Source organism: Callionymus lyra, chromosome 13 (assembly GCF_982586985.1).
Source record: "Callionymus lyra chromosome 13, fCalLyr1.hap1.1, whole genome shotgun sequence".
NCBI lineage: Eukaryota > Metazoa > Chordata > Actinopteri > Syngnathiformes > Callionymidae > Callionymus > Callionymus lyra.
Genome location: NC_141830.1, coordinates 2,437,064 through 2,449,167, shown reverse-complemented (window position 1 = coordinate 2,449,167; position 12,104 = coordinate 2,437,064). Strand labels below are relative to the sequence as shown.

At 41.2% G+C, this 12,104-nt stretch overlaps 1 protein-coding gene across 2 annotated transcripts in view; it reads right to left on the bottom strand.

Annotated features, from left to right (window-relative positions):
* grm1a (glutamate receptor, metabotropic 1a) overlaps positions 1 to 12,104 on the bottom strand; it is a 65,580-nt gene that overhangs the window by 14,351 nt on the left and 39,125 nt on the right. For both annotated transcript variants that reach the window (XM_087805061.1, XM_087805062.1), the window contains exons 4-6: positions 6,448 to 6,683; positions 3,123 to 3,369; positions 2,775 to 2,943 (exon numbers count right to left, since the gene is read on the bottom strand). In XM_087805061.1, coding sequence (XP_087661187.1) covers positions 2,775 to 2,943; positions 3,123 to 3,369; positions 6,448 to 6,683 — 652 coding nt within the window. The remainder of the gene's footprint in view (positions 1 to 2,774; positions 2,944 to 3,122; positions 3,370 to 6,447; positions 6,684 to 12,104) is intronic.

Below are 12,104 nucleotides of genomic sequence, written 5' to 3'. Positions count from 1 at the left end.
AAACATCTGTGTTTGATGATCTACTGACTCCTTCAAGAAACATCTGTGTTTGATGATCTACTGACTCCTTCAAGAAACATCTCTGTGTTTGATGATCTACTGACTCCTTCAAGAAACATCTGTGTTTGATGATCTACTGACTCCTTCAAGAACCATCTGTGTTTGATGATCTACTGACTCCTTCAAGAAACATCTGTGTTTGATGATCTACTGACTCCTTCAAGAAACATCTGTGTTTGATGATCTACTGACTCATTCAAGAAACATCTCTGTGTTTGATGATCTACTGACTCCTTCAAGAAACATCTGTGTTTGATGATCTACTGACTCCTTCAAGAAACATCTCTGTGTTTGATGATCTACTGACTCCTTCAAGAAACATCTGTGTTTGATGATCTACTGACTCCTTCAAGAAACATCTGTGTTTGATGATCTACTGACTCCTTCAAGAACCATCTGTGTTTGATGATCTACTGACTCCTTCAAGAAACATCTGTATTTGATGATCTACTGACTCCTTCAAGAAACATCTGTGTTTGATGATCTACTGACTCCTTCAAGAACCATCTGTGTTTGATGATCTACTGACTCCTTCAAGAAACATCTGTGTTTGATGATCTACTGACTCCTTCAAGAACCATCTGTGTTTGATGATCTACTGACTCCTTCAAGAAACATCTCTGTGTTTGATGATCTACTGACTCCTTCAAGAAACATCTGTGTTTGATGATCTACTGACTCCTTCAAGAAACATCTCTGTGTTTGATGATCTACTGACTCCTTCAAGAAACATCTGTGTTTGATGATCTACTGACTCCTTCAAGAACCATCTGTGTTTGATGATCTACTGACTCCTTCAAGAAACATCTGTGTTTGATGATCTACTGACTCCTTCAAGAAACATCTGTGTTTGATGATCTACTGACTCCTTCAAGAAACATCTGTGTTTGATGATCTACTGACTCCTTCAAGAAACATCTGTGTTTGATGATCTACTGACTCCTTCAAGAAACATCTCTGTGTTTGATGATCTACTGACTCCTTCAAGAAACATCTGTGTTTGATGATCTACTGACTCCTTCAAGAACCATCTGTGTTTGATGATCTACTGACTCCTTCAAGAAACATCTGTGTTTGATGATCTACTGACTCCTTCAAGAAACATCTGTGTTTGATGATCTACTGACTCCTTCAAGAAACATCTCTGTGTTTGATGATCTACTGACTCCTTCAAGAAACATCTGTGTTTGATGATCTACTGACTCCTTCAAGAAACATCTGTGTTTGATGATCTACTGACTCCTTCAAGAAACATCTGTGTTTGATGATCTACTGACTCCTTCAAGAAACATCTCTGTGTTTGATGATCTACTGACTCCTTCAAGAAACATCTGTGTTTGATGATCTACTGACTCCTTCAAGAAACATCTGTGTTTGATGATCTACTGACTCCTTCAAGAAACATGTGTGTTTGATGATCTACTGACTCCTTCAAGAAACATCTGTATTTGATGATCTACTGACTCCTTCAAGAAACATCTGTGTTTGATGATCTACTGACTCCTTCAAGAACCATCTGTGTTTGATGATCTACTGACTCCTTCAAGAAACATCTGTGTTTGATGATCTACTGACTCCTTCAAGAACCATCTGTGTTTGATGATCTACTGACTCCTTCAAGAAACATCTCTGTGTTTGATGATCTACTGACTCCTTCAAGAAACATCTGTGTTTGATGATCTACTGACTCCTTCAAGAAACATCTCTGTGGTTGATGATCTACTGACTCCTTCAAGAAACATCTGTGTTTGATGATCTACTGACTCCTTCAAGAACCATCTGTGTTTGATGATCTACTGACTCCTTCAAGAAACATCTGTGTTTGATGATCTACTGACTCCTTCAAGAAACATCTGTGTTTGATGATCTTCTGACTCCTTCAAGAAACATCTGTGTTTGATGATCTACTGACTCCTTCAAGAAACATCTGTGTTTGATGATCTACTGACTCCTTCAAGAAACATCTCTGTGTTTGATGATCTACTGACTCCTTCAAGAAACATCTGTGTTTGATGATCTACTGACTCCTTCAAGAAACATCTGTGTTTGATGATCTACTGACTCCTTCAAGAAACATGTGTGTTTGATGATCTACTGACTCTTTCAAGAAACATCTGTATTTGATGATCTACTGACTCCTTCAAGAAACATCTGTGTTTGATGATCTACTGACTCCTTCAAGAAACATCTGTGTTTGATGATCTACTGACTCCTTCAAGAACCATCTGTGTTTGATGATCTACTGACTCCTTCAAGAAACATCTGTGTTTGATGATCTACTGACTCCTTCAAGAAACATCTGTGTTTGATGATCTACTGACTCCTTCAAGAAACATCTGTGTTTGATGATCTACTGACTCCTTCAAGAAACATCTGTGTTTGATGATCTACTGACTCCTTCAAGAAACATCTGTGTTTGATGATCTACTGACTCCTTTAAGAAACATCTGTGTTTGATGATCTACTGACTCCTTCAAGAAACATCTGTGTTTGATGATCTACTGACTCCTTCAAGAAACATCTGTGTTTGATGATCTACTGACTCCTTCAAGAAACATCTGTGTTTGATGATCTACTGACTCCTTCAAGAAACATCTGTGTTTGATGATCTACTGACTCCTTCAAGAAACATCTGTGTTTGATGATCTACTGACTACTGACAAAATCTAAGATGTTCAACAGAAAAGTTCAAGGGTTTTATTTTAAAAATGTACCTTGATCTGACCCTTGGAGCAGGGCTCGCTGCACACCGACCGCACCATGTCGCTGCTGTTGGTCCACAGTTTGTAGTCGTCGATGCTCAGGATGCCTTCGTGCCAGGAGCCCACGTTCAGGTAGTCATAGCGACCGTCCTCCACGTTCTGCAGGTTCATGATGTCGTACCTGCGCGACGACAGAGATGATGATGTCATAGAGATGACACAGTTACGCCGTCAGGCCAGAGATGAAAGAGCTTCCACCAGGACCATCATCTCAATGTGTTGCACAACAATTACACACTCGTCTCCTCTCGACAATCACACACACACATGCTCGCCCTCTCCACCTCGAGGGGACCTTACCTTCCAGGCGTGTCTCCGTTCTGGTCGAAGTAGATGTCCTCGCCGGAGACTCCTCCGAAGGACGTCTTCAGCAGATAGTCCAGGAGCTTGCTGCCATCGATGGGCTCCATGGCCTCGCACAGGCCCGTCTGACCCGGGCACAGCTCCTGGTGCATGTCGTGGAGACCGTGGGCCATGGCGTAGATGGCGTTGATGACGAAGCCCATCTTGCTGTCCTGCATGTAGTTCTCCTGCAGACTCTCGTTTCCTGTGACAGAACCACCGTTTTTATTATCTTTCCATTTTATTTCTATTTAAGAGAGAATTATACCGTAATGATCCCATTTTCTTTGAGTTTAATCGTTGTTATTTAATTTTACAGTGTGTTAAGTTCTGTGGACAAATATGATGATAAGAAGTAAAACGATCAAAACACGAAGTCCGTTCCGTCGCTCCAACACGACGTTAGTCCGTTCCGGTCTTATACTTTGCTTTGTGGATAGAGATGATGCTTTACGATCGATCGGACACACTGTCTCCCGGCGACTGTACAGGTCAATAGTCCCGGGAGAAAAGGTCCCGATCTGTAGAAACATCGCTATATTTAAGGCAAAATTTCCCGCCCAGAAGGTCGTCCTTTCCGGCCAAATGGTTCATTCAAGTTCCCTGTGTCCTGATCCCCCGCAGAGAGACATCCTAATTTGTTTTCATGTAATCTAATTACTCAAATGTTCTCGGGTGGGGGTTTCAATCTTTTAGCCCCTCTTTCCCGGGTGTGTCTTGCTTCGTTCTTTGATCGACGATTTAAGGTGTGATTTGCAGATAAACAGATGGTTTAAATAACTGGTGTCGTTTCTAAATCTGATCCAAGCTTGTCTTGAACCAGTGAATCAGTCTGGAGTGGAATGTTCCTGCTCATAGTTCAAGCGAGTAATTTATACTTTATATTTTGATTATCTTTTTGCATTAATTTAAGTATGGCGTATATGTATAGTGTATAATAATTTTAATAAGAGATTAATTTAAATCACATATTTCAACAACGGGTACATTGTACTGACTTTTAACTTACTTTTTCTTCTATCACCTGATTCATGACTACTTGTGATTTATTGTACATTATTTTGTGGGACATTCATCAATTTTAAAACCTTAATATCGCATCAATTATTGAGGTTGACATTCAAATCCCGGTGGAAGCTGCGGCGAGACGTTCTGCCGCGTCAGACGATTTTGACGGATGATGTCTTGGCTTCGCTCCGTCACGGGCGAGCGACGCTCCAAGAGTCGGTGTTCAGCGGAGCATCCGTCAGACGGAGCAGGTGAGCCGGCGATAACGCCACCAGCAGAAAACACCTCCTCTGAGGTCTCCAAACGTAATTGGAAGTTATTCATCATTTAATTGGGAAAAAAAAACGCTTAGCAAGTGATTTTCAGTTCCGCAGTTAATTAACTCTCAATTAAGATGGAGGAGCTGGAGCTGAACGGAGGTTCGGCGCCTCCAGGAAGTCAAAAGCTAAACGACTGCGATCACCTTTTCAGAGCCACGTCGGATAGATTTACTTCAGCTGCACCGGATCAGACCGGGAGACGTTTTTTGGGGGCATTTTGTGAAGAATGAAGATATTTAAGATGACGAGCGAGTCACTGAAATTTCCTGATTATGACAAGCCGTGGTGAGGAGTGAGCTGAGCCAGAAGACAAGGCTCTTGATTTATTATTTATTTATGTATCTGTTTCCATTTTAGCCACATATATTGTAATTTCTTTCCGTCTTAACACGTCTTAACGTGAACTTTAAAAACCCATTTGATTTCCTTTCCTTCACCACCCGATTCGCCTTCTGTCATACCATTGAATGGGCGCAAATCCTCATATTATCATCCATTCATATGGGCCAGTAGGGCCCTATTCTACCTACTAGCATGTAAAATAGGCTGTTATCAGCCATTCATCTGGTTGACCCAATGTTATTAATGCCCAGTAGAGGAGCCCACACTCCCCCGCCCCCCTTTTTTTTATTTAGCTAGAATATTAATACCTGAACCACAGACGGGGCCGCCACCCATGAATAAACGTCTTGCATCCTCAAATCAACGATTCATTATCTCACAGAGACAAACTAAATTAATAAAAAATATATTGTCTCGAGCGGGTTGCGATCCCGCGTCCCTGGGGACAAAAAAAACCCCTTGGCTGATGCGCTATCCACTGAGCAAAACCCTAACCCTAACACTAACCCTAACCCTAGGGTCTTTAACCCTAACCCTAACCCTAACCCTAACCCGGTACTTCCGTATCCTTTCGTGTTTTTCCGTATCTTTCCGGTTTGCGTCCAAGAAAGATAAAGTTATCTGTCTTTAAACGGAATAAATAAAATGTTAGGGTTAGGTTTAGGGTTAGGGTTAGGGTTAGGGTTAAAGACCCTAGGGTTAGGGTTAGGGTTAGGGTTAGGGTTAAAGACCCTAGGGTTAGGGTTAAAGACCCTAGGGTTAGGGTTAGGGTTAGGGTTAGGGTTAAAGACCCTAGGGTTAGGGTTAGGGTTAAAGACCCTAGGGTTAGGCTTAGTGTTAGGTTTTAGCTCAGTGGATAGCAAATCGGCCATGGTTGTCTTTTCTTCTTTTTTTTTGCCCCCAGGGACGCGAAACCCGCTCGAGACAATATAGTAGGTAGAATAGGGCCCTACTGGCCCATATGAATGGATGATAATATGAGGATATGCGCCCATTCAATGGTATGACAGAAGTCAAATCGGGTGCCTTCACTCAATGCCTTCATATCTGCATTTGAGTTTGTGACGGATAGAGATTAAACGTGAAATCAAAGATGAAGAATATCATCTGCGATGACCAAACACGAAGAGTTCAATAAACAGTGTTGGCTAATATCAACTTGCGAAGCTTCTTGCTCGATCAATATTGTTGTTATAGCATTTTAAATCTAATATTAAAGGTTTTATTTTGCACAGCTCATGAGTTGAAAAGACGTATTTGGCACCTGGACCACATGTCTAGGAAGTGACTGGGAGGAGGATACGGAGCAAGCTGGGCTCCATGAGGAAGAACTTGTCTCACCCTCTCCAGCACACACTGAGGTCATTGAGGAGCTCCATCAGTGATAGGATGCTCCATCCCAGGTGTGTGAGGGAGAGGTACCGCAGGTCCTTCCTCCCTGCTGCCATCAGACTGATTCTGATTCTGATGTCGATGTAGAAGAGTGACTGACATGTTTCTAGATGCATTAACGACACTGTGGTTATTTGATGCCGTTTGTCAAGTACATATAAATATAAATGTCGCTGCATGTTTGTAGGTCAACACAGTCAAGTTATCGGTGAAGAACTCACTGGTGCAGAGTTTCTTGTAGTTCTTGTTCTCCTGGGGATGACCTCGCAGGCGGCACTGGAAGCGATACTGCCAGAACTCGGCGAACCAGGGGTTCCTGGCGTTGGTGTCCAGACGCAGCTTCAGGTAGTAGTCGTCGAAGGTCCTCACCACCTCGGACTGGAGCTTCATGGTGATGCCTCCCTCGGCCTCCTGCTCGAAGCCCTCCACCACCTCGTAACGGTCGGCCCACCCGTCACTGTGAGGAGAGAAGGTCATGAAGCCGTGAAGTTATGACAACCTTTTTATAGTCGTTGACGAGCCACAGAGTCATTCATGTGTTCAATGAACCTGTAAACATGAGTCAAAGCTAAGAAGATCAAAACTGTTCAATACTTGATATCATTCTAAACAACAAATCCATGCATTTACTGTATGTCATTTTTATTAGGAACACCGACAATTCACAATGTGCTTAAAACAGTATTTTAAATATTTATTTTCCAATTATTCCATTATTAAAATGACTGTAAATGTATAGAAACCATGACATCACACCACGCACCGGTTCCATGGCACAGTTTGAAGGACATTTATTGTGAATTTCATAATAATAATAATAATTTTATACAAGCTAGCTTAGCTCCTAGATGCTAGCCAGTATGCTAAAATGTAGCACCCCGTAGTTATTACTTTAACAATATTAATGAAACATAGACAGTAAAGGATAATAATGATTATCGTTGTCATTATTATAGTTGTCGTTATTATTACTTTATCCAAAGTTATATTGAAAGGTTTATTAGATTTACAGTTTTTAAAATGGTCTTTTCTTAGAACAAACATTATCAACCGAGTAGTAACTTTGGTGGATCATGTGACGAAGAAACAGGAAACAAAACATTGATATTTTCCTCAGAACAATCATGTCAAATTGATGTGAGTTACTAACTTAGTGACTAGGTTAGGTTAGGTAAAACTTTATTGATCCCTCAGAAGGTCTCCTTCGGGAAATTGTTTTTTACCAATAGCCAGCAATTTTTCATAAACAATAAAAAATGATACATAAAAAATAAAATAAGAAAAGAACATAAAGAGGAAGAACAAGATGATACAATCTAAGTCTAAAGATAAAGATAAAGAACATAGGTCAAAGAAAAACAACAAAGGATACAAAGACTAACATAGAACAGAACATCCAGATACTTTCACTCCACTCCTGCCCCCGAACTCAGAATTGTACAATTTAATAGCCCGAGGGATGAATGAGTCCCTGAGTCTATTAGTGTTGCACCTGGGTAGGAGCATTCGTGCTTCATCTGCTTCTCTGCTCACTGATGACAGTGCTCAGAGGATGACTGTCATCATCCATGATGGACAGTAGTTTGTTCAATGATCTCCTCTCGGCAACTGTCACCAGTGAGTCCAGCTTCATTCCAACCACAGAGCCAGCCCTCCTGATCAACCTGTTGACCTGTTGACCTCCTCTTGGACACATTTCCACCCCAACACACCACAGCATAGAACATGACACTGGCCACCACAGACTGGTAGAACATGCAGAGGAGCTTCTTGCAGATGTTAAATGATCGAAGCCTCCTCAGAAAGTACTTCTACTCTGAACCTTCTTATATACATGGTCTGTGTTGCGAGACCAGTCCAGTTTACTGTCCAGACACACACCGAGGTACTTATAGTTGTCCACTATCTCCACCTCGTCGCCTCTGATGGACACTGGACGTGGCTTTGTCCTGGACCTCCCGAAGTCCAAGACCAGCTCCTTGGTCTTTGAGGTGTTCAGCTGCAAGTGGTTCCTCTCACTCCAGTCCACAAAGTCACTTATCAGACTCCTGTACTCGTCTTCGCTGTTGTCCCTGATGCATCCAACAACATGGATCGACAAAATAAATCAACCCTTAAATGAAACTTATATCCGTTGTTTTTCTTATCGTATCTTTACGTTTGTACAAACAAATGAGCCTTTAGTTGCACCACAGATTCAGATCAACAGTAAACTAAGTCAAAAAGATGTTGACATCAATAAACCAGTTGTTTAGTAAGTAAGTAAGTAAGTCATTTGTACTTATATAGAGCTTTTCCAGACCAGGGTCACAAAGCGCTTAAACAAACAAAACAAAATTCAATAAAATATATACTTTACAGGTCTTTAAAACTGAGAACAGGAGTTCCAGAAAATCAAGGAAAAGCCTGAACAAATAGAAACGTCAGTAGAGTAAGAGATGTCTGCAAGTAAAGCGATGGTTCAAAAGGATGTAAATCTTCACACGGATCCAATCAAAATCCAACAAGTCTTTTCCTTGTGATTGGGAAAAGAAAAAGAACGAGGGAAGAGAAAAGTCTCCGGGGTGAAGTGGTTTTTGATCTTGTGTCTTGTTCCGTCTTTGAAACACCTTCTCTAGTGACGGCGGCGCCAATTAGGCTTGAGCCACCGTGGTACCTGTACAGGTACATGATGAAGACCGTGCAGTATCTGACCTTCACCGCCACAATTACTGTCACTCAGGCAGAAGAAGCAAGAACTGGTTAGAAAACTGAACTTTTCAGCTCCCAAGGATGGAGTCGTTGGAGACTCACTGGCTTCAGAAGCCATCGGATCCGCGTCCAACGTTGTCCCTGCAGACGCTCACATTTCTCCAGCACTTTGAAACCACAGACGCCGTGGTCAGGATGTCAGGTTGTCCTTGAGGAATAGTTGACCCCAGGAAACCTGACAATTGTCACCTGGCTCTACTAACCACTAAACCATCAGCGTAGAAACAAAACCTAACCAAGAGCTAACAAACCCAGAGGTTAGAAATAAAGTAAGTAAGTAAGTAAGTAAGTAATATTTATTTGTATAGCGCTTTTCCAGACCAGGGTCACAAAGCGCTTAAACAATCAAAACAATACTCGAAAAAGTACATACTTTAAAGATCAAGATAATACTGAGAACAACACAGGAGTTCCAGAAAATCAAGGAAAAGCCTGAACAAATAGAAACGTCTTAAGATGTTTCTTGAAGGAGTCAGTAGATCATCAAACACAGATGTTTCTTGAAGGAGTCAGTAGATCATCAAACACAGATGTTTCTTAAAGGAGTCAGTAGATCATCAAACACAGATGTTTCTTGAAGGAGTCAGTAGATCATCAAACACACATGTTTCTTGAAGGAGTCAGTAGATCATCAAACACAGATGTTTCTTGAAGGAGTCAGTAGATCATCAAACACAGATGTTTCTCAAAGGAGTCAGTAGATCATCAAACACAGATGTTTCTTGAAGGAGTCAGTAGATCATCAAACACAGATGTTTCTTGAAGGAGTCAGTAGATCATCAAACACACATGTTTCTTGAAGGAGTCAGTAGATCATCAAACACACATGTTTCTTGAAGGAGTCAGTAGATCATCAAACACACATGTTTCTTGAAGGAGTCAGTAGATCATCAAACACAGAGATGTTTCTTGAAGGAGTCAGTAGATCATCAAACACAGATGTTTCTTGAAGGAGTCAGTAGATCATCAAACACAGATGTTTCTTGAAGGAGTCAGTAGATCATCAAACACAGATGTTTCTTGAAGGAGTCAGTAGATCATCAAACACACAGATGTTTCTTGAAGGAGTCAGTAGATCATCAAACACAGATGTTTCTTGAAGGAGTCAGTAGATCATCAAACACAGATGTTTCTTGAAGGAGTCAGTAGATCATCAAACACAGATGTTTCTTGAAGGAGTCAGTAGATCATCAAACACAGATGTTTCTTAAAGGAGTCAGTAGATCCATCAAGCGCAAAGAGAGAGAAGATCGTTCCAAAGCTTAGGAGCAACAGCCTGAAAAGATTTCTCTCCTCTGGTCCTGAACCGTGTGCGTGGAACCATAAGTAGATTCTGATCCACAGACCTCAGAGCCCGAGCTGGGGTGTAAGGCTGGATCAGATCAGTGATGTAAGGAGGAGCCTGACCATGAATAGATGTGAAAGTAAGAACCAGAATTTTAAAGTTGATCCTGAAAGAAACTGGAAGCCAGTGAAGAGTTTTAAGGATCGGAGAAATGTGAGTTCTTCTACTAGAGCGGCTCAGAATTCTGAATCAACTGCAGACGAGACGATCCTTCTTGTTAAGACATGAAAACAAACTGTTACAATAGTCCAGACGAGAAGAAACAAACGCATGGATTATAAGATCCAGATCATGTTCCGACAACATTTTCCTAAGTTTAGAGATTTTTCTCAGTTGAAGGAAACAGTTTCTGGTCAGTTTTCTTCAGTGTTGAACAAGAGACATGTCTTTATCAAATACAACACCCAGGTTTCTCAGGCTCAGTTTGACAGACTGACCTAAGTCACCCAAGTACTGACTCAACCCTGGAACCTTATCATCAACAATTTCAGTTTTGTCCACATTTAGCTGTAGAGTGTTTCCACTCATTGTTTGATTTCTAGCAACAATTGACTAAGTTCAGCCTCTGGGGCTCAGTTGGATCAAAAGAGCAGTAGAGCTTGATGTCAAAAATAAAAAAAATAAAGCGTCTACAACATAAGAACTTGTTCATGGAAACACGTTATTTCGGAAACAACTAGTATCTTCACTGAGTCATAGTTCACTCAAACTTCACTCATGTCGACTAATGTTGATTATCTTCAGAGTCATCTGTTCTTTTTATAGACAAAAATGTTTGTTCATTTTAATGTAGCGACTGGAGCTCAGTTGTCTTCGTCCAAAAAGACACTTAAAAAACATCCAAATACCTTCAAACTGCTCGACTGTAACATCTTGGATTGAAGCCTCGACATGAGAAGAATGTTTGGGAAAAACTTAAATAAGTCTAATTTTTACACTCATTTGTGGCGGACGTTAGAATAAACAGGAAGCACTCTGGGTAAAAAGACAACAGACTGTATGCGCTTTATGTCTATAACTCTAAAAGGAACAGATTTCTCTGAAAGTAATCCAACATTAGTCAACATTAGTGTGAGAGTAGAAAATGACGTTTAAAAATATGTGATCTTGAGGTTGAATGATTGATTTTATTTGATTGATATTTTCTTCTCCTCAGCTTTATTATTATTCCCACCCGATTTGGTTTCTGTCATACCATTGAATGGGCGCATATCCTCATATTATCATCAATTCATGCTAAACCCTAACCATAACAGCAACCCTAACCCTAGGGTCTTTAACCCTAACCCTAACCCTAACCCTAAACCTAACCTTTTATTTATTCCGTTTAAAGACAGATAACTTTATCTTTCTTGGACGCAAACCGGAAAGATACGGAAAAACAGGAAAGGATACGGAAGTACCGGGTTAGGGTTAGGGTTAGGGCTAGGGTTAGGGTTAGGGTTAGGGTTAGGGTTAGGGTTAGGGTTAGGGTTAGGGTTAGGGTTAGGGTTAGGGTTAGGGTTACAGATTCTGAAACTGTCTCCATGTTCCTCACATGTATTTCCAGGTCGTCCATCAAACAAGCTCGACTGTCTCAGATGAAGTCCTGTCACTCATCTGGCTCGCCTCCAACCGACGCTTGTCCAACGGGACCAAATCAGATCGAATGTCACCTGAACGCTCGTCACACGGCGTAAGAAAGCTGTCGAACACAGCCGGGGTCGCAGAGGTGTTTTCAGTTCAGCAGCTGAAGAACCGTCTCAGAGCCTCGACTCAAACATGCTTACATTTAGAAAAACG